This window comes from Megalobrama amblycephala, linkage group LG3 (genome assembly GCF_018812025.1).
Source record: "Megalobrama amblycephala isolate DHTTF-2021 linkage group LG3, ASM1881202v1, whole genome shotgun sequence".
NCBI lineage: Eukaryota > Metazoa > Chordata > Actinopteri > Cypriniformes > Xenocyprididae > Megalobrama > Megalobrama amblycephala.
Window position 1 is genome coordinate 49081826 of NC_063046.1, and position 26600 is coordinate 49108425.

Consider the following 26600-nt stretch of genomic DNA (forward strand, 5'->3'; position numbering starts at 1 on the left):
CCAAACAAGTATGAGCTGAACAAAGTGTCTCCATCCACATCCATCCATCATAAACATATTCCACACAGCTCCGGGGGTTAGTAAAGGCCTTCTGAAGTGAAGCGATCCATTTGTGTAAAAAAAAAAAGTTATCAAGTAAAATATCTAGCTTCTGCCAGATCGCCTTCCGAATTCTACTTACGAAGAAAGTGTAAAACTCTTGCAGTTCAAAAAGCTTATGCTACGTCCTACGCCTTTCCTGTTCAACTTACAGAACTGACGCGACGCCAGATCTGTTTTTTTCCGTCATTTGAATACGGAAGGCAGTCTGGCGGAAGCTAGATATTTTACTTCATAACTTGTTAAATATGGATTTTTTTTTTTACACAAACGCATCGCTTTACTTCAAAAGGCCTTTTTTTTAACCCCCTGGAGCTGTGTGGAGTATGTTTATGATGGAAGGATGTGGATGGACACAATTTCTTCAGCTCATACTAACGCTTACTGCCATTATAAAGCTCGGATGCATCAGGATATTTATTAATATTTCTCCAGTTGTGTTCATCAGAAAGAAGAAAGTCATATACACCTAGGATGGCTTGAGGGTGAGTAAAGCTTGGGCTAATTTTCATTTGAAAGTGAACTAATACTTTAACAATACCGTCATAATATTGATAACTGTGATCATTTTGATCACTATAATCTAATACTTTTTGGTAACACTTTAGTATTGGGAACTATTCTCACTTCTACTTGCTTATTAGTTTGCATATTGGCTGTTTATTAGTACTTATAAAGCACATATTAATATGACCATATTCTACATCCCTAAATTCTACCCCATACCTAAACTTAAACGCTACAACCACCTTACTAACTATTAATAAGCAGTAAATTAGGAGTTTATTGAGGTAAAAGTCATAGTTAAAGGATTAGTTCACTTTTAAATAAACTTTTCCTGATAATTTACTCACCCCCATGTCATCCAAGATGTCCATGTCGAAAAGAAATTAAAGTTTTTGATGAAAACATTCCAGGATTTTTCTCCTTATAGTAGACTTCAATGGGCACCAAATGATTGAAGGTCAAAATTAGTTTCACTGCAGCTTCAAATTGTTCAACAGGATCCCAGATGAGAAATAAGGGTCTTATCTAGTGAAACCATTGCTCATTTTCTGAAAAAATTTGAAAATTATATATGTTTTAATATAAGTTTTAACCTTAAATGCTCATCTTGAACCAGCTATCTTCTTCTTCTCCTCTATTTGAATTCCAGCAGTGTAGACACTGCTAAGTGTATTACTGCCCTCCACAGGTCAAAGTTTGAACTAATTGTTATATGCAATATGCTAGTTCAATAGTATATAACAATTAGTTCAAACTTTGACCTGAGGAGGGCAGTAATACACTTAGCAGTGTCTACACTGCTGGAATTCAAATAGAAGAGAAGAAGAAGAGAACTAGTTCAAGATGAGCATTTAAGGTTAAAACGTATATAATTTTCAATTTTTTTTTAGAAAATGAGCAATGGTTTCACTAGATGAAGACCCTTATTTCTCATCTGGGATCATGTAGAACAATTTGAAGCTGCAATGAAACTAATTTTGACCTTCAATCGTTTGGTGCCCATTCAAGTCTACTATAAGGAGAAAAATCCTGGAATGTTTTCATCAAAAACTTTAATTTCTTTTCGACTGAAGAAAAGAAGACATGGACATCTTGGATGACATGGGGGTGAGTAAATTATCAGGAAAAGTTTATTTAAAAGTGAACTAATCCTTTAAGAGTGAATATGTGTTCAACACACTAAGTGTTACCTAATTTTCATACCGTTTCATCTCTAGCACAGAAATAACAACTCCTGCTTCAACAGGCCGTGTGAGAGACTATTTTCACTCGCAGGACAGTGTGGAAGAGGATGGCTGCTCTGTCATCTGGTTAAATGTTGACTAGAAAAGTAAGCTGACCTTACATATCAGAATAAGTTGTGCTGTGTCTTTTGGCAATCAAAGGAAATGACTGAAATCGTTCAATCTGATTCTTTGCTGGAAACAGCAAATAATGGCAAAATAAACATTAAACAAGATAAACGTTGTGTGCTTAATTTCATGTTAAGCGTGTCTTTAATTAAAGGGGTGGTTCAATGCGATTTAACTTTTTTAACTTTAGTTAGTGTGTAATGTTGCTGCTTGAGCATAAACAGTATCTGTAAAGTTACAGCGCTGAAAGTTGAATTGAGATATTGTCTTTTAAAGTTATGGCAGTTTAATGCCTACAAAAACGACCGGTTTGGACTACAACGAGCTTCTTCCCGGATTGGTGACATCATAAACCCTGCAAAACGCCCCCGGGAACACACAACAAAGTGGGCGAGGCCATGTGGCGCAGCATGTGGAAGTGGAAGAGTTGTGTACACCGGACGCGAGCGACGCGATACGTCAAAAGATAATGTAACCAATTATAATCTGTGATATTTTCTACACTGCGATGCTGAAGACAGCTTCCAGAATCTACATGAGTTCAATGCTAGATTTGCACAAAGGCTTTTACTGAAAGATGAAGCAGTTTCCACTTTAAAAGCAGAAGCTGCTGTTTATTGGCTTCAATCTGTAAGTACGTTTTATTGTTTGTACATGTCTTTTAAATGTATAACGTTAGTTCTGTTGCTATTTTTTGGTTGCATCAAGGATGTAAACAAAGACCAACGTGTTTTTGCTTCGCTAGCCAGTTAGCTAAATTCTACAAACACCAACAAACTTCTATGTTCATAGACAAACAGTTGTTCATGCTATAAATTAAAGGCTACCTTTACAAAAATGCGACTACTCAGTCATTCGGCTACAGTAAAGCTTTAATCAGGATAAAACTGTATATTGAAAGCTAACAAAAAGCAGTGACAGCATATCTAAACACTTTGACACAAATACTAAATGAAATACCATTCATAAACGTCCTTTAAAAGCCGTGATTGCAGAGGTTCTGCTTGACCCTCTTCATCTGGGTCTGATTCGGCCTCAATTTGATACAGAAATATAGACACCATTATTTAAATTTTCACCAAAGCCCACGTAACCGGTAACAACTAAAATGGTAAGGGGCGTGGCGTTTCTGGATGCTTCAGTGAATCACGATGGCTCTGGATACACTGGGCCAGATAACCAATCTGAGCACACAGCGTATTTTGGAGGGAGTGGCTTCATAGAAGCAGGAAGTCAAACGAGCCGTTCATATGACAGTGGAAACAGAGGTGTAGAATAAAGGTAAAATATATGAAAAATATGGCTTTTTTAAAAAAACGGAGCATTAAGACATGTTAAACTGCACCCCCAAAACACAATCAAGCCTAGAAAAAAAACACTGAACCACCCCTTTAAAAATTTTAATGTATTGACAGCCCTAATATTTTTTTCTTCCAATTTTTTCCCCCACCACCATGTCCCTTAGGGGTTTTGTAGAATAGAAAGTTGACAGCATTTCTTTGAAACAGAAATCTTTTGTAACATTATAAACATCTTTACTGTCACTTTTAATCAATTTAATGCATCCCTACTGAATAAAAGTACTTAGTAAAAGTTCTTACCGACCCTCAACTTTTGAATTGTAGTGTTATAATCTAACGAACTACAATTATTTCTCACAGTATTTACACAAAAAGGGTGTTTTCCATTGCCAAAGCTGTCAGAAGACATCAGAACTAATATGATGGGAATTGATTAAAGGATTAGTTCACTTTTAAATAAACTTTTGCTGATAATTTACTCACCCCCATGTCATCCAAGATGTCCATGTCTTTCTTTCTTCAGTCGAAAAGAAATGAAGGTTTTTGATGTAAACATTCTAGGATTTTTCTCCATATCATTCATTTCAATGAGCACCAAACGGTTGAAGGTCCAAATGGCAGCTTCAGTGCAGCTTCAAAGGGCTTTAAACGACACCAGACGATACCAGACAATGAATAAGGGTCTTATCTAGCGAAACGATTGGTCATTTAAAAAAAATAAAAAAGTTTAAGTTTTATAAGCACAAATGCTGGCTTTGCTCTTTTCTCCGATGCGCGTTTGTGACGTCACGTAATACGCAATTACGTTGAAAAGGTCACGGTTGACGCAGGCGTAGCAACCACAGTTTCATTTGCTCAGGATTGTGTATAGGAAATCTCTGAAAAGTCACAAATTTCTGTCCTGACAAAAATTTTCTTTTAGGCTTTCTAATATTAAAACACCCAGGATACGCACACCTTTCAAGCGTGAGTTTAAAATATTCTAACTGATCGCCAGAGTGAGTTTTTTTGAAGGCGACCCTTATTTTAGAACGTTTGCCCTTATTGTTTCCATGGCGACACGTGCGTGTCACGAGCGCTGAACGTAGCCACAATAAAGGCCCTTTCACACAGGACGAGGTATGCGCTGCGCTCGCTGCTGGGTTCAGCGCAGCTCTTCAGATACAAAGCGATTTGCGCTGCGCTGGCCAGAGTACATTAGTTGGAGTTTTCCAAACTTGTATCGGGAGTTCTAATCATCTAATCAATCGATTGTTGTTGTTCCACCTTTCGTTCAGCAGCAAAGTATATGTCCCGTGCTAAGAAGTGTCTGTCATGTCTTCATGACACAGCTTTTCTCCCGATGTCTCTATAAGACCAGCAAACTTGTATTGTATAGCTCTGGAAATTCCAACGCAGTAAATAGCTGTTCATCCATTTTGCTTTCCGATTGTTTGGATGCCCCGTTGCTATAGACCCCTTAATCGCCTACGTCACTGTGACGTCACCGCTCTAGCTGGAGGCGAAACATAAAAAAGAACGAATAGCGGGCGCGCTAAAAGTTTGAGGTTTTGACTTTAAAATGTCGTCTTGTTGTGTTTTTGGCTGCCAGAATAGAAGGAACAGGACTTTTGGTTCAAAACTAAAGTTTTACCAGATCCCGGCAGACATTCCTTCACAGAAATCAAAAAGATAATTGTGGTTGAAAGCAATACGGCGTACAGACTGGACGTAGATGATCATAAATAATGCTTGTGTTTGCAGTGCACACTTCATATCAGGTAAAATAATCGATGCATATGTAATGGTGTGTTGGTTTTATCTAGTACAAATCAGCAAGTTTCTGTTTTATAGATGAAAAGTCGCCAACTTCCAGCGCACTAGCTAGCTTAAATGTTAAACAAACATACAGCGATAGATGTGTGTGACATCCTTTGAATGGTCTCTTAAAATAATCCACATTGCTAGCCATAATCATAGTTAGCCCAGCGTTAGGTTACATTAGACAATAAGCCTTGACAAAATTCCCCGAACCACCCGAAAGTAATTAATATTTTGTCTAGGAAATATCCAAAACTTAAGTTAATTTACAAAAATAGCTGTCACGGTCCCGCAGAGTCAGTGACTGTACATATTCGGACAATTCTGAACCTTCTTCTGCATCTATGTTTAATAAATCCCTCCTAAAACATGCTAGCTTACGCTTGTCAACATTGAGTCCAGCATCTCTTTTTGCCTCCAGCTAAGCCCCGCCCACCAGGAAACGTTGCAATGTTTACAAACTTTTAAGGGGTCTATTGGTCGCGCGGGTAATCGTCACAGAGCACAGCGGCAAAAGTTGAACTATTTTGAACTTTGACCGCGGCGTGCGCGCAAGCTGCGCTCCGCTGCGTCTGCGCTTTGGTCGACGCAGTCCTCGCGCGGCACAACCCATTTAAACAAATGGGTTTCATAGCACAGCGCATACCGCGTCCGGTGTGAAAGGGCCTTAACACTGTATGAAAGATGGATCACTATTTTTGTTTTTCCTTTTTTATTTAAAATATTCGCAAACTTGCTTACATGTCTTCAATTATATGATATTCCGATTCTCAAATATGTGTGAGTGAGTGTGTTTTGTCGTTTAAAAACCTTTATAAATGATCTTTATCTTGATCTATAATGCGAGATGGGCGCCGCCATCTTAGTTTGCACTGCAGTTCACAGAGTTCTGTCAGTCTGATTTACAGCAGGTGAATACATCAGTTTCTCCTGAAATATATGCAAGTAAGTGGCTGGTGAACTGGAAGAATAAGAGAGTAAACTTTATAGTTACTTAGACCCATTATGTGTGTCTGATATTAATAAATGTAAGCAAATTATTTTTGAATTCACTGTTTATTGATGCTTCCACTGACGTCTGACATCAGTGTGTCAGGGTATCTGCAGATATGAACAAGTTAAATTTAAGACTTTTTAAGACCTTTTTAATACCACCTTTCATGAAATTTAAGACCAAACCTGCGATGGAAACACTGATCAGCTAGAGATAAAAAAGAAAAAAAGCAGGAAAGTCTGACCCTGCACCCAAGCCATGCCCGGCACCTTTTTTTTTAAAAATAATATATATTTATCACATTAAAAGATATGTCATATATTGTAATAATGCATATTATTGTTCTGTAAAATTAAAAAGCAGCATTTAATAATCATGATAATAATTAATATAATATAATATATTAAATGTATTAATAGAATTGTTATTATTAAAGTACCTGCGAAAAGTTTGGAAACAATTATTGATTTTAAAAATCAAAAAGTCCCTTCTGCTCACCAGGGCCGCATTTATTTGATCAAAAATACAGTACAAATAGCAACATTGTGAACTATTCTTACAAATAAAAAAAGTTTTCTATATTTTATAAAATGTAATTTATTCCTGTGATCATTTTCAGCATCATTACTCCAGTCTTCAGTGTCACATGATCCTTCAGAAATCATTACAATTTGATTTGATGCTCAAGAAATATTTCTAATTATTATCAATGTTGAAAACAGTTGTGCTGCTTCATATTTTTGTGGAAATGGTGATTTGTTAGTTTTCTTTGAAAAATAGAAAGTTCAATGAAGAGCATTTATTTGAAATTATTACATGTATTTATCAAATATATTATTTATTAAAGCATTTATTAAATAGAAATATTCTGTAACATTTTTAATGTCTTCACTCTTCACTCACTTTATCACTTTAAAGTATGACGAATTAAAGTATTAATTTTTCTATTTTTAAAATCCTACCACAAATGTTTAAATTGGATTTCCACAAAAGTTAAGCAGCAAAAACTGCATTTTAACACTGATAATATAAATAGTGAATGTTTCTTGAGCAGCAAATCAACATTTCTGAAGAATCATGTGACACTGAAACTTCTCTTTGTAAACAACAGTATTATAAACAATTCTAATGACGAATGTTGCATTCCCAAATCCAAATTTAAACGTCACAAACAAAGTAGCATTTACAGTGAATCGAAAAATGAAAACACACCACTGTCTGTTACAGCAAACATGCAGCGTCAGACGCGTCATTTTTTATATAATTACATCACAGCCGTTGCAAATTATATATTAAATTCTCACCACCATTCATAAAAAAGTTACCGAACAAGTCACACGTCTCAGTGCTGATTCTACTCGCATTTGGCGCGTTGCCCTATATTCATATGTCGCGTCTAAAAACGCATGGAAAACGCGTCGGCGCCACTTTCTCCTTTCCAAAGCGCTCGGGCGCTGCGGTAGCGTCTGCCGTTACTAAGCAACCATGAGCTGCGCTCTCCATGACGAGTTTGTTTCAGCAAAGGATATATGGATTTCCAGCACCGAAAATCACTTGCAGTCGCTTTGACACACAAGAGATTTATTTAAAAATGTGTATCCGTGTGCAGCTCTGATCAGATATTCCTACATCTTTGCTGACCTTTGTCCTGCAGATGGCGCCGCGCGGCGCTGGACCATTCCGTCGTTGACGTATTAAAACATAAAACATAACATGCATAAAACATATAAAACATCTTACTGACCTGCATGATTCACATGCGTCATGATTTTAGACCTAAAAAAAACGGAATTCCGTATATATTCCGTCGCATACCGCAAAAGATCCATTAGATGCTCGGCGTGTGCGTACCGCTTTAATGCCCATTGTACCCAGTTTAAAACATTTTCTACAAACGTTGCAGTTTGCCTCGTAGACATTTACCGGCACCGGCCTTAACCACCAAGAGAATTCATCTTTCTCGAGCCATAAATCATTACATTTGCGCTTACCTAATAAGGCTGCCTGCTACCTCAATTCTCTCTGATGACGCAACGCAATAACTACCGCGACAAAAAAAAATCTTCTGTCCAATGATCAGTCAGTCATTGGGTCTGTCAGACTATGGAAAGTTTTGCGACCTCAAGGTATGCTGGTCAGTTGTAAAATTGCGTCTAAAAAATACACAAAACCGGACGGAGACATTCACTCGCTCGGTCCCATACGGAATTTAATACCTCCCTTGCGAAAATTCAAGACATTCCATACAATTTAAGACTTTTTTAGGCCTTAAAAACCGAAATTTGTATTTAAGACTTTTTAAGACTTTTTAAGGATCCGCGGGGACCCTGGTGTGTATTTTATAAACTCCAAATGTATTGTTTAATGGTGCTTATGTGTATTTAAATGTCTGAAACCTTAAAAGAAACATTATGTGGCTGAAAACACTGCATAGCTGTGATGACAAGAGAACGCGCGTCCGTCTCGCAGCCAGAGCGCGAAAGCACAGTTTGAATCTAGCAGTTATGTGACGTCGCTGAACATTCAAAATCCCATATGTGGAACCGTACGCCCAGGGGCACAGAAATAAACATCCCATATGTGGGAACGTACCGCTCAAAGGGTTAAACAATAAACTGACACAAAGACATTTGAATATGTGTATATGATCCTCCTTCTGCACATTTTTAATGTAAACACTGACTCGATACTTCCGCCTACGTCAACCGTGACCTTTTCAACGTAATTGCGTATTACGTGACGTCACGAACGCGCATCGGAGAAAAGAGCAAGGCCAGCATTTGTGCTTATAAAACTTAAACTTTTTTTTTTTTTTTTTTTTTTTAAATGACCAATCTAGATAAGACCCTTATTCATCGTCTGGTGTCGTTTAAAGCCCTTTGAAGCTGCACTGAAACTGCCATTTGGACCTTCAACCGTTTGGTGCCCATTAAAATGAATGATATGGAGAAAAATCCTAGAATGTTTACATCAAAAACCTTCATTTCTTTTCGACTGAAGAAAGAAAGACATGGACATCTTGGATGACATAGGGGTGAGTAAATTATCAGCAAAAGTTTATTTAAAAGTGGAGTAATCCTTTAACCTCTTATGTTATTTAAGTCATGCGGGAACAACAAATATCTAAAAAAAATGATCAAATTGATTAATCAACCTTGCCATTACATTGGCTTATCATTAATTAAACAACTGATCTCCAAACCAATGTAATGGTTTGAAAAAATGCTGGGCTAAAAACAACCCAAGTTGGGTTGAAAATGGACAGTACCAGCAATCGGGTTGTTTTAACCCAGTGGTTGGGTTAAATGCTTGCCCAACCTGCTGGGTAGTTTTATTTTACTCAGCTATTGTTTACAAATTATTGTACTGCTTGCTTAAAATAAACTCAAAGTATGTTGGAAATTAACTTTCATTAATATGTTAAATTAATAATAATTAAACAATAAATATTCATTAAATTGCTTATTAATAAATGTTCATCTTTTGATTATTATTGTTGCCTCTAGTAATTATGTGTCTGATTTTTGATTTCAAACCTATTTTAGCAGCCATATAGTAATTTTTAAACAATAAATGCTGAGTTTTTCCATTTTCAACCCAACTTTTTTTTTTAGAGTGTACCAACATTCTTTTTGCTCTGTTGCACAAGTCTCATATATACTAAAAGGAAAGACCCTGAGTGCAGTGAGCCATGAAAAGCATATCCCCTAAACAGATGGCTTGTAACATAGCAGTTTTGGGATGAGGAGTCCACGGATTCAGGGTCCTACAACCATCGGTTTTCAATCCACCTGATCTGGACTGAGGTGTTGATAGACTGGTGCTGAGTGTGAGGTCGTGCTCAACACTGTCTGGCTGAGCAATTTATAAAGTGTGCGCGACACAGACGGAGAGTGAAAGGCGGGTGAAAGCGAGCATGAAGCTGTAAATTTCAAGTGTGTGAGAGTGTATGTCCACGTTGATAATGATGTGACACACAGCCTGAATAATGAGCTGGGCTCAGGTGGACACACACCTTTGTCTTGACACCCACCCTTCGGCTAAAGTGTATACTAATCACACACTCACTCACTCAGACACATGCATAAACTTGCGCTCAGACGTCACTCTTTCTCCCTCAGCAAAAAATCAATCCTGTTTTCAGCAGCTTAACACTACCATGCTCACAAATAGCATTTCCCATAAACACCTGACAAACACTTGCATACATTTATCTAGCTAAATAAGGACAGAACTCTATTGTTAGTACAAAAGCTAATTATGCTGATTATAGACCAAACCTCAACCATACCTTAAACCCCATATCTCAAACCTAAGAAAAGCACTTTAATGATATATAAAATAAAGTGTTTGTTGTCCGGCTGAGGACATCCTCATCCTCATCCATATATATAATTGCTTAAATTATTCTTTAACTGACCAAAGTATTTAAAGAAAGAAGGCTGCATTAAAAGCATACATTATTTTAACATTAGACATTACATTTTGATTGTTTTGTATAGAATTCCTCTATATTCTATACAGTATTGAATGCAATTACATCAGAAGTAACTGTAATTAAATTACAGAAAAATTAAGTGTAATCCCTTACTTTTCTTTTTCAAAGGAACAATAATTAAATTACAGTAATTAATTACTTAGTAATGCATTACACCCAACACTATATATGGTTACACTGTAGTTTAGGGTCCAATTCTCACTATTAACTAACTATTAACTATGATTTTTGCCTCAATAAACTCCTAATTACTGTTATGTAGTATATATAGTCAGTATTTGGTAAAATATATATATATATAAAATACATGAAAATTAATTTAGAAAATTTATATGTACTTACATAATTACATACCACACACACACACACACACTTAGCTTAAAAAAGATGTGACCGAATATGAAAAATATTTCTCCTTATTTGGTAACACAAATAAATACATATACATACATAGATAAAATACATCAATTAAATAATACATTAATTAATTTAGAAATGTTATTTATATGTACTTATATAATTACTTACTTTATGAATCGACAGAAAGACAGACAGATCCCAGATCTTTTTTTTTTTCTCCACACTTATCATCATCATAATGTATTAATAAAGTTGTATTGAAGACTAATTATAACTGGGTTATAGTAAAAGAGTCCACAATTCAGTTCCAGAGATGCCACAAGCTTTCAAGGATCCAACCAGCAGTTCATTAATACAATAAAACCAACGAGCGTCAAATTGCATGAAAAACTGGGATATTTTCAGAGCTTTTTCAATCCCATCTTTTCACATTCCCAAAGAACTATAGGAACTATAGGTAAAAACAGCAAGACTGAGAGGGAAAAAGAAGAAGAAAAAACAAAAAAAAACAAAAACAAAAGTGTTTGGTAAACACAAGAAAGAACATCAGGGCAAAAACACACATTGCTCTCAAGAAAGGAGTTCAAAAAAATGAACATTAATAGCAATATCCAAGATAAAAGATGACAACATGTGCTGATCCATGTGTGTGTATCTGTTTTTCTGGCTTTCCTCCACACTGTAGCATTTCATATCTTAGATTTATTGGCTGGTCTTTACTACCGCATCCAGAGAACCATTCACACTGACAAAACATGGTGAAAACACCTCTTTGTCTTCGTGAGAGTTGGAGATAAGTTTAAAGCCTAATAATCGCTCTGAGTCTTGAAAAACATCATAAAGCAACTGCTGTAAAATTGTGCTTCAGACAGCACTATCGGGGTATTACACTTCAAAACCACTGTTCTTCTCTCATTTAATGAAGATACAGTGTTTTTTCTGCCGTCATCTTTCGGAAGTTGCGTGTCTCTTTCCAAAGTCAAACGAGAAAGTTTCACCCCCTTTCACAGACATACACACACATATATGCACATGTGGCTCCTTCATATACTCTTCACCACTACCAAAGAAAGGCTTTTTGCTTTTTAATTTGCCAAAAAAGACTTAAAAAAAGACAAGAAAAAAGGAAAAACATGCAACAAAAATACCTTCATCCCGTGGCCGGTTCAGTGTTGATTCATCGTGTTTTTTTGTGAGTGGACCTAGGGTTAAGACAAAAAGGAGGGAAAAAGAGAAAAGAGAAAATTCAAAAAAAGATTACTGTGGCAAGAGAAAAATCAAAAATAGAAAACAAGAAAGAGCAAAAAACAAGAAATCAGCAAGAGGTTATTGTTCTCATTCTTTTCAAAAGGTGACAAAAAGAAAAGCAAAGGCAAAGAACAAAAAGCATCATAAACACAGAATCACAAGAAAGACACAAATCGGCTACAAGATCAAAGAAGTTTAATGTTAGCTCTGTGAATATTCTCTCTCGCCATTGTTCTGCTGCGGCTCGCAGGCCGTTCTTTAACACCAGCTTTACTCGATACCGTTCTGACGGCTTGTTTGGCTTCCGGGGATGAAGGAAAAATCAATGTGGAGGAATCAGGAATTAACCTCTGAGGTATGAAAAACAAGAATTCCCATTCCCAGCCCAGCCCAGTCCTCCCTCCCTCCCTCCTCCTCTGTCGTTCCTCTCGCTCCGGTCAAGCTATCATCCGCCTTGCTTTCAAAATGTGAGAGGTGGTAGAGAAGAGGACCTGAGGGAAGGAGGGCATAACACACCAGGCACGTGTTCACACGCACACGGCTCAAAGACCCTCTAGGGAAACAGGAACAGAGGGTGCTGTGCTCGCACATACACGCACGGTGTTGACACTGTTGTCTTTGTGTGTAAACTGTGGGGTTTAGACTTTCTATTCATACACAGCACAAAAATAAAACTGTAACACTCTTTTTTGAATGTTCTGAAACACTTGCGAACAAAAATGTACTAATTTCAAAAGACTGAGACCACAATGAAAACCTGGAGTCTAATTTAAAGGGGCTGTGACGTGAGAAATCAAATTTGCCTTGATCTTTTGACAAATAAGAGGTCATTTTGTACCATTAAAACATCCTGTAAGTTAGTTCATAGCTTATAACATCCTCCTCCTTATTACAAACAAAGAATTTCTATAATCAAGCTCCAATTTGAAAGCTCGATTTGATATTGCGGGATGTGTGATGTCACACATCCCGCAGAGCGAGACACTGACGAATAGTTATACATCATCGCACCATAAGCCCCGCCCACTGGCATTCAGTATCTTAAAGGGTTAGTTCACCCAAAAAATGTAATTTCTGTCATTAATTACTCACCCTCATGTTGTTCCAAACCCGTAAGTCCTTCGTTTATCTTCGGAACACAAATCAAGATATTTTTGATGAAATCCAAGAAATTTTAAATTTCCCATAGAAAGCAAAGGAATGACCACATTCGAGTTCCAGAAAAGTAGTAAAGACATCGTTAAAATAGTCAATGTGACTACAATGGTTCAACCTTAATGTTATTAAGTGATGAGATTATTAAGTTATTAAGTGATGAACGATTTCTTCTCTACCCTGTCGTTCTCCTACGCCAGTGGTTCCCAAACTTTTTAGTGTGGAGTACCCCCTTAAGGGATTACCATCCTTCTGTGTACCCCCTCTCTTCCACTTCGACTACAGTCACACCTTTACCATTAAGGAACAATATTTGCCCCCTAAATTGATTTCCCAGTGCAGATTTTTACCTTTATGAATAACTTTATAAAATAAATACTGTTTTAAATAAAAGTGTTCAATAGAGAAATATGCAATGATGGTAAAACCAAGAAAAACTTTTAAATATTAAACTATAACCGCCAGTAGGTGGCAGCAGGTCACTGTTTTTATGAGTGAGTCATCGAGTTATTCAATTCATTCAGTAACGAATCAAGTGGCTGTGAATGAATCATTGAATCACTGACTCTCACGATTCGTTCAAAGCCGTTCACGAAACACAGACGTGTGTTGCAGTTCTGCTGTGGTTTTCGTCAGAACTATTATTTCATTGCAAAATACAGTAAATACTGACAGTACTGTGTTTAAAATGTACGTTTTATTTTTTGACCTGTTGTATCACGTTTGCAGTCATGTGGATATTTGGGAACAATTGCATTCTCGTTATCATCATTAAATACAAGAACTCACACAAGGTATGTTTTTGTATCGGAGAAAGTTTGAGTCTTAAATCGAAATTAATCCACTATCTGTGTCTATATTTGTTTTTCATGTGAGTAAGTGCTAAATCCCCACTTTTACAAAGGTGCATTGTCGAGAACAGTAATTTAGCGTGATTTAAGGCAGCAGACTGCACGCAATCTATCATATTCATGTTGCTTCAGTGGATGCAGTCATTTATGACTGCAAATGATGAGGTAATTTCATTAAATGTACTGGATTTATGGCATTTTGGCAGTTAGAAATACATGCTTGCTTTTAATATTACTTTAAGGTAGAATTAAATAAACTACTCAGCATTTTGTTCGCGTACCCCCTCTTGTCACTTCACGTACCCCCAGGGGTACGCGTACCCCAGTTTGGGAACCACTGTCCTACGCAGTTTATGCTGAAGACACAATGCAGAGCTTCCAGGTTCTACGTCAGAACGGCGGCTCATTATTGGCCGACGCTGTTCACGTGAGCACCACGACGTATGCGTGCGATGCTGATGCAGGAGCCGGACAACAATGAGTCAGCGTTCTGACGTAGAACCTGGAAGCTCTGCACTGTGTCTTCAACGTAAACTGCGTAGGAGAACGACAGGGTAGAGAAGAAATTGTTTAATAAAAGTCGTTATTTTTGTTTTGTTTTCGATACTGTTTCCTATGCAATGACATTAGCCAATCAAAACAGTGGCCATTTACTGACAAGCCTTAAAGGAGCTGCCCCTTAAAAACTGATCATTCAGACAGAGTGTCAGAATGAGGGTTGAAAATAATCATTTTTCCACAAATAATTATTATTATAATTTTTTTTTTTTTTTTGCGGCATAAAAACTTTATAAACATTGCAAGTGAACCTCAACATATTAACAAAAAAATCCACATCATAACCCTTTAAAGCTGTAAATAAAGTTTTTGGATTTAAAAAATGTAATCAAAGAATTTTTTTTCCCTAATTAATTTAATTGGTTTATAAAAAATTAAATTTAATGAAAAAAAGAAAATCAAAACAGATTTTCACAAGTGGTCTCAGGTTTCTGTATTCCACAGTGAAAATAAACAGGTGCAGATAGGGGTGGAAGAGCACAAAGGAGTGTAACCTCATGAAACAAATCATTTTTGTCAGAGAATCCATTATAGAGATATTTTTAGACCCTTTTTAGACTTCTTTCTGTGTGGGCTGACCTGGAAAATGCCTGTCAAAGAGAGAGACAGTGAAAGAGAGAGATACATATAGAAAAATAATGAAGAGGTCTTTCTGCTGGACATGGCTGTCCTTCCTCGACATTAAAGAAAAAAAAGGAAAGGTGAGAGAAAGAGTGCATGTACATGTGAGGGAAAAACGGGTCAGATAACTCTCGCTCTGGTAGAGATGGAGGGTAAAATCAGGGGACAATGCGTGTATTTGCTGACAGAGGGAAATATCTTGTCAATCAAACACACAAGAGAGACAGTCTGGCCAAAAAGGAAGTGCCATCTGCCACTGAGTTTACAGATGAGTCCACTACTGGCTCCCCTTTCCAACGATGACAGGATGGTGGTGCTTGGTGTCAAAAGGTAATCTGATTGGGAGGAAAACCAAATGGCAGGATGTGGAATGAGATTCAGTAAAGGTCAGGCTGAATTATTGTAGGCGAACATTAAAAAGGAGGAAGTGTTGTATAAAGCTTAAATCATATATTTATGTACGTAATAATATTTGAATAAAGGTAATTTTTCCTAGGCCAGACATCACGTTTGGTCACTATTGCGTGTATGTGTGTGTGTTATATATATATTCATCACATTTTTTTGTTTCTGCCTACTTTAAATTACATTTTTTTCACATCAATCTACACTCCATACACTATAATGACAAAGCAAAAAACAGATTTGAGACAACTTTGCAAATTTATTAAAAAAGGAAAAGCTGAAATAAGTACATTGCATAAGTATTTGTACCCTTAGCTCAGTACTTAGTTGAAGCACCATTACAGTGCTACAAGTCCTACACACAAGGACATTCACAGAGTTATCCATAAGCCAGTAACTTGGATGGGTTAAATGCAGTTGTGTGCTTAGAGTCACTGTCATGTTGGAAGGTGAACCTTCTGTCCTGTCTGAGGTTCTGACTGCTCCGGACTAGGTTTTTAATAAGGCTACCTATCCATATATGATGCTTGGAACTGATGTTCATCAGACCAGAGAATATTGGTCCTTTAGGTGCTTTTTTTTGCAAATTCCAAGTGGGTTTTCATGTGTCTTCAGTGAGGAGAGGCTTGAGTCTGGCCACTCTGACATAAAACCCAGTTAAGTGGAGTGTTGTGATGTTTGTCCTTCTGTAAATTTCTCTCATATTCATATATGATCATGGAGCTCAACTAGACTGACCATCAGCTTCTTGGTTACCACTGTAACCAAGGCCCTTCTCCATCGATTGCTCAGTTTGGCCAGGAGGCCAGCTCTAGGAAGAGTACTGGTTGTTTCAAACTTCTTCCATTAAGGATTATAGAGGCTACATGCTTCTGTGAACCTTCAAAGCAGCAGAATTTTTTGTAGTCTTCCCCAGTTCTGTCTCGACACAATCCTGTCTCTGAGCTCTACAGGCAGTTCTTTTGACCTTATGGCTTGGTTTTTGCTCTAATATATATTTTCAGCTGTTAGACCTTTTATTGAGAGGTGTGTGCCATTCTAAATCATGTCCATTCAATTGAATGTGCCACAGGTTAAAGGCACAATATGTAAGATTTTTGCAGTAAAATATCCAAAAACCACTAGGCCAGTGTTATATATTTTGTTCAGTTGAGTACTTACAAAATCCCAAATGTTTCCAACTATTTGTAAATCATGAGAAAATCACGATTTTAACCAAGGATATGGGTTGTGTCCGGGAGTCGCCTGTCAATGGCGTCATATCTGCGTTACCCTCGGTTTTCGGTTTTATTTTGTAGAAACCATGGAAACATCAAAGAGCTTTAATATATTACATGTTTTATTAGGCAAGGGAAAAACTGTTTGGTTACATTTATAGACAGAAAACTAATTATTGTTATATAGCTCAACACGTTTAGTCTTATTGTTTAAATCTAGTTTTCTTGATTTTTCGAGAGTACAATGCTTTTAACATGCCTTAGAGAAAAACAGTACTTTGTCAAGTAGCTAATACAGCATTTTCTCCATCATACAATACGCTGTAAATTGCATGCCATTTATCAACACAAGCAACCAAGCATCTATTAATATGATATTCTAAAATCGATGTCTTACTGCAGTGTGCAACAAGTGTCTCACAGCAGGCGCCGAGCGAACACACAGAGTAACGTCATAACATAGTTTTCAACACACTCAAATGTATCTAATATGATAAACAGCAGTGTGTTACCTCAAACGCTTGATCAGAAGAAGCAGAAGCGGCAACAACGGCATAATTAGAGCTCCGCTGCTAGTGAGGTGTGTTGCGTATGTCTCTCATTAACAATCTCTCCAGCGGCCTCGTTCAGCTCCAACAGCACTCGCCCTGGTCTGCTTCATACGACAGTAACATTAATAATCTCATCCATGAAAATGTTTTCTGCCCGAGTCCCATCCCGATACTTTTCCACTGGCTGTGAGGTGAAGATGACATCTCCCAAGAATCCGTGCTCAAACTCGGCATCATCAAGCTACGCCTTTGTTTTGGATGGTGACCTCTAGCGGTGAAAAATCTACATATTGTAGCTTTAACTCCACTAAAAGTAACATCTAGAAGTGAAACTGGAGCTAAATTTCAAGTGTCCCAGAAAAGGGTATCAATACTTATGCAATGTAAATATTTCAGGGTTTTTTTTATTTTAAATACATTTTCAAAGTTGTCACAAATCTGTTTTTTTGCTTTGGTCTTCTATATATATATATATATATATATATATATATATATATATTTTCTTCATTATTATAACTTCTCTATATATAGAATTATTGTCTCAGGTTGGCCCTTTAACCGTCCAAAATCAATTCCATCCAATTCAAGAGGCTCATTTCTACTTTCCAGTCACTGATTTCTACCTGGATGGAGATATTGCTCCCAAATTCATCCTCCTCCAATCCATTTGACCGTCCCTTGCCTCTCTCATATTCATTTTCTCTCTCCTCTGCTGCACGCCTTTCCAATTTTTTTTTTTTTTTTTTGATCATCTTTCCTCATCATTTCTCTCCACATAACCTCTTTTTCCAAGCCTGCCTTTTCTCTTTTCTGTTTGGTGAAGTGCTTATGCAATCTATTATTTCAACCCCAGTTCCTGATTATGACCTTGCCCTGCCCTCTGGCCTTAACGGGGTAGCAAACACCAGCAGGGTGTTTGCTATGTGAGAATCTGCGCATGTGACGCTCTTCTGGTTCTGCACCTCTACTTTAACAATCCAGCCAGTGATACAAGTATGTGTGTGTGCGCGAATGTGGTTATTGAGAAGTTTGTGATATGAAGGTTTGTCTATATCATTTTGCATGTGTTATGTGTTTTAATGTAAAATCTTGTGATTGCGTGTGCATCTGAGTATGTGTGTACACAAAACTTAAAGTAGATGTATATGCTCTGCATGAGTTATACAAGGCCACTGTTTTTTTGTGTGCCCTCTCTCTCACACACACACACACACAGAGCGAGCCTCATCAGCAGATGCCAGTCGAATTACACACTCCCTCAGTGTTAGGTGTCAGGGCTCGTAATCAGGCCGACCACAGGTGTCTGTGGACCGGAACGTTCTAGCAGGAATCTACCCTCTCCTCTGATATCCCAAACGGGGGGATATGAGTTCAATCTGCTACCTGTGGCTCACCCTTTTTACAGAAATATGATTCAGAAAATCAGCTTGAAAGAGGAATGAGATAGCCAGATGGCTTCCACCTGATGTTTTCATGCCTCTCAGCTTCTCCTGAGTGGAAATGGGTAGAAATTAGAGCGGAGATAGAAAGAGAGCACCCAAGTGACTTTGATAGACTGGATATAATTGAGCTCTATTTAACAGCATTAAAGATGCCTGGCCGACCTGGTGTGAAGTGTGTTTCTATTACACGACGTGGGGAGATGTAAATTGGAATTAGAATTAGCATTAGAGGCATTTCTATTAAACCGAGTATTGCCACAGTCCAGCATGGATCTATTATGAGTTCAGGGTTTTTTTCGCTTTGATAAAGTGGTGAGGAACATTTGTGGTACTGAAAGAGGACAAATGTAAAGAGACAGTGAAAAACAGAGCAATTAAAAGAAAGATAGAAAGTAATGGTATCTCAAATATTGTTGCTGTCAGGCAGAAAACTGGTATCTTCAAAAACACTACTTTTCAGGAAATGGAAAAAAAAAACACTGCTTTTTTTTTTTTAAAACAATTAAAGATGTCAAAGATGAAAATGTGTCATAATATTATTAACATTTTACCAAAATAAAGCTTAATGGACTTGTGAATTTTGTCCGTCATTAGAACGGCCGCATAAAAAACCTTCACCCAACGGTTCTGTGTATCACTACACAACACCCTTAGCAACATAAACTGTATGTTTTCATTTGATATTGTTCATTAAGCTTACTGTATTATGTAGAAGAGTATTGTGAGAAAGAGACTGAGTAAGCGTGTTTATTACATGCATTCAGATTTAGCATTTTACTTCAGATCAGTCCTATGTTCATAAAAAATCTGTTTAAATGCCCGATGTATTATCTTGTCCTTTTAACAGTTAAGGGGTTTTCCCGCGACTGACATCGCAAGTCAAAGCATTTGTCAGTTGCGTCTTGTTCCGTGTTCACAACAGTTCAGTCTTTTCAATGTAAATGTCTTCGCTACTGACTGACACACTCATAAAGACAGTCTTTGCCGCCATCTAATGGCGTAATCATGTAACTTCTGTTGCTGTTCACGGTCAGGGACTATTTTTTCTGGCAGAAGAAAGGCTTTTAGTGAAAGTTCACTTCATGAAAGTTGCATTGATACATATTTTTGGCTTTAATATCAAACTTTAAACTTTAAAATCAGGTATTTGAGGCTGTGCTGTATCTTGAATAAGTCACGGCTGAAGGGGCAACAACGCCCTGTGACTTATTCACAATACAGCACAGCCTCGAATACCTGATTGCTTACATTTTATATATTATATATATATACAGTACAGTCCAAAAGTTTGGAACCACTAAGATTTTTAATGTTTTTAAAAGAAGTTTCGTCTGCTCACCAAGGCTACATTTATTTAATTAAAAATACAGTAAAAAAACAGTAATATTGTGAAATATTATTACAATTTAAAATAACTGTTTTCTATTTAAATATATTTGACAAAGTAATTTATTCCTGTGATGCAAAGCTGAATTTACTCCAGTCTTCAGTGTCACATGATCCTTCAGAAATCATTCTAATATGCTGATTTGCTGCTCAATAAACATTTATGATTATTTTCAATGTTGAAAACAGTTGTGTACTTTTTTTTTCAGGATTCCTTGATGAATAGAAAGTTCAAAAGAACAGCATTTATCTGAAATACAAAGCTTCTGTAGCATTATACACTACCGTTCAAAAGTTTGAGGTCAGTAAGAATTTTTATTTTTATTTTTTTGAAAAGAAATTAAAGAAATGAATACTTTTATTCAGCAAGGATGCATTAAATCAATCAAAAGTGGCAGTAAAGACATTTATAATGTTACAAAAGATTAGATTTCAGATAAACACTGTTCTTTTGAACTTTCTATTCATTAAATAATCCTGAAAAAAAAATATTGTACACAAATGTTAAATGTTTCTTGAGCAGCAGATCAGCATATTAGAATGATTTCTGAAGGATCATGTGACACTGAAGACTGGAGTAATGATGCTGAAAATTCAGCTTTGCCATCACAGGAATAAATTACTTTGTGAAATATATTCAAATAGAAAACAGTTATTTTAAATTGTAATAATATTTCACAATATTACTGTTTTTTACTGTATTTTTAATTAAATAAATTTAGCTTTGGTGAGCAGACGAAACTTCTTTTAAAAACATTAAAAATCTTAGTGGTTCCAAACTTTTGGACTGTACTGTATATATATATATATATATATATATATATATATATATAATACTGTACTTATTGTAAATCTCTAACTGCATCTGAAAGCTGAAGGATGCTGATTCTGCATGCAGCATATGGAGGTAGGAAGGTGACAAGGCACGTCCAAGTCCTATGATCATGTCACATCCTGTCTACTGAGATACCTTCATCTGATCAATTTTTGAAGGGAGCATTGATTTATCCTTCACTGTCTATAATATCCCACTATCCTGTGCACTCAATGCAGTGACAGTTGAGCTTAAATATAAGCGAGAAATTAGAATTGTAGTAATTAGATTTTCACTTTGGTATCTTCAAAGCTCTCTCTGCTTTGTAGTAGATTATTAGACCGTTATGTTGCCTGTCTGAAATTAGTTCCAGGAGTTACCTTTGTGTGCAAAAGCTGCCTGCAAAGTCATTGCCAAAGAGGGCAGAGAGACAACATGACGCAGCCTCTGTGGGAAAATGTATACCCAAATGATTCTATAACACCATTATCATCGTGGTAGTGTCCAAAAAGCAACAGAACTGCCATGGTACAACGTCCAAAAAAACATGGTACTATTATAGATTTAGAGAGTAAAATGGAGCACAAGTGATACATAGAGAAAAAGAGGAGGCTGAATGAAAGTGGAAGGAGTGTTTGGTGTAGATAGAGAGAAAGAGAGGGAGGTACACACAGAGATAAGGTGTCTGGGATGGAGTGAATGTGTGAAAAGAGGAGTATTTGAACAGAGCCGAGCTGGATGGGATGACATTTAGGTGCGGTGGAGATGCAGACAGCATGAAGGTTAAAACTGTTTCCCCGGTAACCCCTGCCGCTCGGAATTAAAGCTGGGTCTCCAGAGAAACATGATGCCCGGTGATATATCTTCCTGCTCAGTCATAAAGACTGCAGAAAGCTGTCATAGGACTGACATTAGGCTCTTCAAATTCTGCATACAACTGACATGAGCCAAGAGCCCATTATAATGCCTGTCATATTCTAAGAACTAATGTGCCTAAACAGTCCACTATTACAGAGATAATCCAAGCTACACTGCAAAAAATCTGTTCTTAATTTTTTTTTTTTTTCAGTAAAAATATCCATTGTAAATATATCCTGTTAAATTTACAAAAGCAAAAATAAATGGCAGCAATGGTTGCCACAAATTCACCGTGCACAGGGTCATACACACAAACACAAAATACCATGAGGGTAACACACAGCACTACAGTAATGTAATACACATTACCTAAATAGCATAGCGTTAAATCCTTTTACTGTTTTTTTTTTTTGTTTTTTTTGTTTTTTTACCGCAAATTATATGGTAAATCATAGCTTTATTTGCAGAAACAAACATTTGACAGTATTTTACAGCAAATTTACATATAATGTGAAGTTAAACCATTTTCAGTTTTTCACTGTATACGGTAGGGTAACTTACAGTTAACCAATTAACAGAATGTGGGTAACCAGACTTCCAGAGTATGGGAAAAAGTTGAAAACTGTTTAGTTGCCCACATTCTTCAAAATACCTTCTTCTGTGTTCAGCAGAAGAAAGAAATTCATAGAGGTTTGGAACAACTTGAGGGTGAGTAAATGATGACAGAATTTGCATTTTTGGGTGAACTATCCCTTTAAGACAGGGGTGTCCAAACCTGCTCCTGGAGGGCCACCTTCCTGCAGTATTTAGCTCCAAACTGCTCCAACACAAGTGTCTAGTGGTCCTGAAAGCCTAGATTAGCTGGTTCAGGTGTGTTTAATTATGAAGGCCCTCCAGGAGTAGGACTGGACATCCCTGATTTAAGTCGAATCTGAAGAAAACACCTGTCAGGTCTAGCCCAACTTTTATCTCAATGTGGCAACACATGGAATACTCCTCACATTACACATCATCAAAATATGAGGTAGATATACACATCAATATTTTCAGTAAAATGTATTTATGAGGGGAAAAAAGTGCCGTCACTTCATTTTCATTACATTTTTTTTCTTTCTTTGCATTTCAGTTAGTCCTGTGGTGTGACTAATTTGTTGGAGCACAATTTTTCCATGTAAATTCTCAATTAATATGAGATTCTAATATCTGCCTGCATAATAATTATAAAAGAATCAGAAAAAGGCTGTCGGTTGTAATCATACAGTGTCTTGGAGAGCAAAAACAATCATAACTCTAGAATAATGGTTTGTGACAGCTAAGGCAAACACTCCATTGTGACTTATGAGGCCTACTAATGACGTTTATGTGTGTGTCAGCGAGAGACTGTGTGTATGAGTGCACACATGACAGATGCAGGCTAATCTTGCTGATTTAATGTAATCTAGCTCATTTTAAGTGACTATTGTTTTCCTCCTCTTCTCGCTGATGTTGCCGTAATCCTGTTAAAACACACAAAAGCAGCCGCTAATCACCTGGATCAAAACAGAACATGTCACTGTCACTGAGAGTGTTCCACCACGCCATTCTCTTCTCTTCTCTTCTCTTCTCTTCTCTTCTCTTCTCTTCTCTTCTCTTCTCTTCTCTTCTCTTCTCTTCTCTTCTCTTCTCTTCTCTTCTCTTCTCTTCTCTTCTCTTCTCGCTGTGTCCCCTAAAACAGTTTCAAGACCTCCATTTGACAGAAATTTGCTGATTTTTCTACAAAATAAGCATAGAAAATGGCAAAAAAAAAAAGTCTGCCGATATTCATCTGGGCCTGCCGATGGGAAATGTACGCAATCTTTTTTTCACACTCTTAAAGGTGCAGTAAGTGATTTCTGAGAAATGCTGTTGAAAGTGGATTGGACCGAGCACAACACACTTGTAGCCAATCAGCAGTAGGGTGCGTGTCCACTCATGATGGGGGAGGAGAGAGATTGAGCAAGATTTGTAGAAAGACTGTAGAAAGGGAGATGGCTGAGAGACATTACAAAAAGGAAAAGCTCAAAGGAATATTACTGGAAAAAGAAGGGTTACGATCAGGCAAGAGCTTTAGGACCTGTCCCAGACAGCAACATAGTGTGGCCCAGATCCGGCCCACATCCAGTCCGCATGTAATTCACATGTACCAGATGTGGGCCGGATCTGGGCCGTCACTCTGTTGCTGTCAGGGGTGTTAATATTAGAAAAGCTTTACAGCGCTGGAGTGACCTAAGTAGGAAGGCCTGAAAACAGACGCCAAGGTTGCGTTGTTTCTGTTCCATACGTGAGTAACACCAGTTTTGCTCTGTTTCACAGAACCAAGATATGCTGTTGTTTTAATGCTAGCTATAGTAACAGGACAGTTTTGAGTGTCATTGTTTGTCTGGAGCTGCTGTGCTGCTGCTGGCGACTAACAACCAACTCTTGCTTGTATATACCCTTGTGTACTGTACTTTCATTGTTTGTTCTTCCTTGTTGCTCGTTCATCATCTTCACTTTATTTTTCTGAAGCATAATTCTGCTTCACTTCAGCTATGATAAAGAGACATCCACTCTTGCATTGTGTGGGGTGGAGCAATGAAGGGAGGGCTGTGTTTGTTTGGAATGATTTCAAATATCAACAGTTTTTCCCATAAATTGCTTACTGCACCTTCAAAATGAGATATAAGATCAGGCTAGTTCACTTTTCATGCACTCTCAAAACTTCCTATCCTCTTTATTTTCACCTTATTCCATCTTTCTCCTCGTTGCTCTTTCCTTCTCTGCCTCTCCCACAGCTTCTACTTCCACATTCATCCTTCTCCGAAGCACCAGGAGAGGTACAAGCCCTGTGTGTGTGTGTGTGTGTCTGTTTTTGAATCTAATTTGCATTCACAGCCACTTGCCGCCTAAGCTGCAGCAGGCACTGAAGAGACGGCCCTTTGAGCTACATGGAGTTAGAGAGCAGAAGAGAAAGAGAGAGAAGAAAAAGTGAGAAAGAAAGCAGCAGGAGGAGAGAGAGAAAGAGCCTGAGAGGAATGAGAGGGCAATGGCTCTGTGTGCATGTGTACATGTGTGTGCATGTTTCCATGTGTCTCTATGAGTGAGAGGAAAGACACCGGGTGGCATTTTTGAAGCCTGTTACCACCCAAAACAAAGAAAGTCCTTTAAGTAGCAGTTAGGAACAGTTCACCCAAAATGACAATTCTGTCATTATTTACTCATCCTTATGTTATTCCAAACCTGTATGATCTTAATTTTCTGTGAATATCGAAAATTATTGACACTCAATAATATTAGATCACAGGTTATTAGTTAACTAAAACCATAAAAAAAATTACCTGAAATAAATAAAATGAATAAAACTTTAACTGAACAAATGAAAAAAGTGTGAAAAGACATGACAGTTAGTAAATGATTTGAGTGAACTTTTACTTTAATTCCTTTCTAGTGTCCCCCCCTAAATTTAAAGGGATAGTTCACCCAAAAATGAAAATTCTGTCATCATTTACTAACCCTCAAGTTGTTCTAAACCTGTATACATGAAGAATGTTTGTAACCAAACAGTTGAGGGTGAGTAAATTAAGACAGAATTTTCATTTTTGGGTTAACTATCCCTTTAAATGCAGCAATTATTACACTTGTACTATCTTGTGACCATGTTTAAATAAAACACATAGGTATATTGAGTGATATATGTATATTAGCTTTATATCAGCATTGGCAATTTCGAACAGTATTTAGCCGTTAACACAGACAGCATCCTCCATTTTACACTTTTAGCCATTAAAGGATTAGTTCACTTCAGAATAAAAATTTCCTGATAATTTACTCACCCCCATGTCATCCAAGATGTTTATGTCTTTCTTTCTTTCTTCAGTCCAAAAGAAATTAAGGTTTTTGAGCAAAACATTCCAGGGTTTTTCTCCATATAGTGGCTCTACACGATACCAGCCGAGGAATAAGGGTCTTATCTAGCGAAACGATCAGTCATTTTCTAAAAAAAATAAATATTCATATATTTTAACCACAAATGCTTGTCTTGCACTAGCTGCAATGCGCCACACATTAAGTAATCACGATGGAAAGGTCACACGTGACATAGGCGGAAGTATCGATCCAGTGTCCACAAAGCAAACATGCAAAGACTCAAACGGCATTTACAAGAAAAGGTAAAAAATGTTGTCGGACAATTTTGAAGTTGAAGGAGAAAATGAGAAGTTTTTCGCTCTGCCTGGGTACTGATTACGATTTCCAACGTGATTACGCAATGTGTGGCGTATTGCAGAGCAGTGTAAGGCGAGCATTTGTGGTAAAAAGTATATAATTTTTTTTTTTTTTTTTTTTTTCACGTAGAGCCCTTTGAAGCTGCATTGAAACTGCAATTTGGACCTTTAACCTGTTGTTCCCCACTGAAGTCCACTATATGGAAAAAAATCCTGGAATGTTTTCCTCAAAAACCATAATTTCTTTTTGACTGAAGAAAGAAAGATAAACATCTTGGATGACATGGGGGTGAGTAAATTATCAGGAAATTTTAATTCTGAAGTGAACTAATCCTTTAACGCTGTGACACCAAGTCACCGTAA

The 26600-nt window shown here is 37.2% G+C and overlaps 1 protein-coding gene across 4 annotated transcripts in view; it reads right to left on the bottom strand.

Annotated features, from left to right (window-relative positions):
• The window catches only part of nlgn2a (neuroligin 2a), a 239911-nt gene that overhangs the window by 100569 nt on the left and 112742 nt on the right, over positions 1 to 26600 (bottom strand). For 3 of the 4 annotated variants that reach the window (XM_048185892.1, XM_048185890.1, XM_048185893.1), the window contains exon 3: positions 12060 to 12113. The exons of the other annotated variant lie outside the window; for it this stretch is intronic. In XM_048185892.1, the coding sequence (XP_048041849.1) occupies positions 12060 to 12113 (54 nt within the window). The remainder of the gene's footprint in view (positions 1 to 12059; positions 12114 to 26600) is intronic. 4 annotated transcript variants of the gene reach the window in all.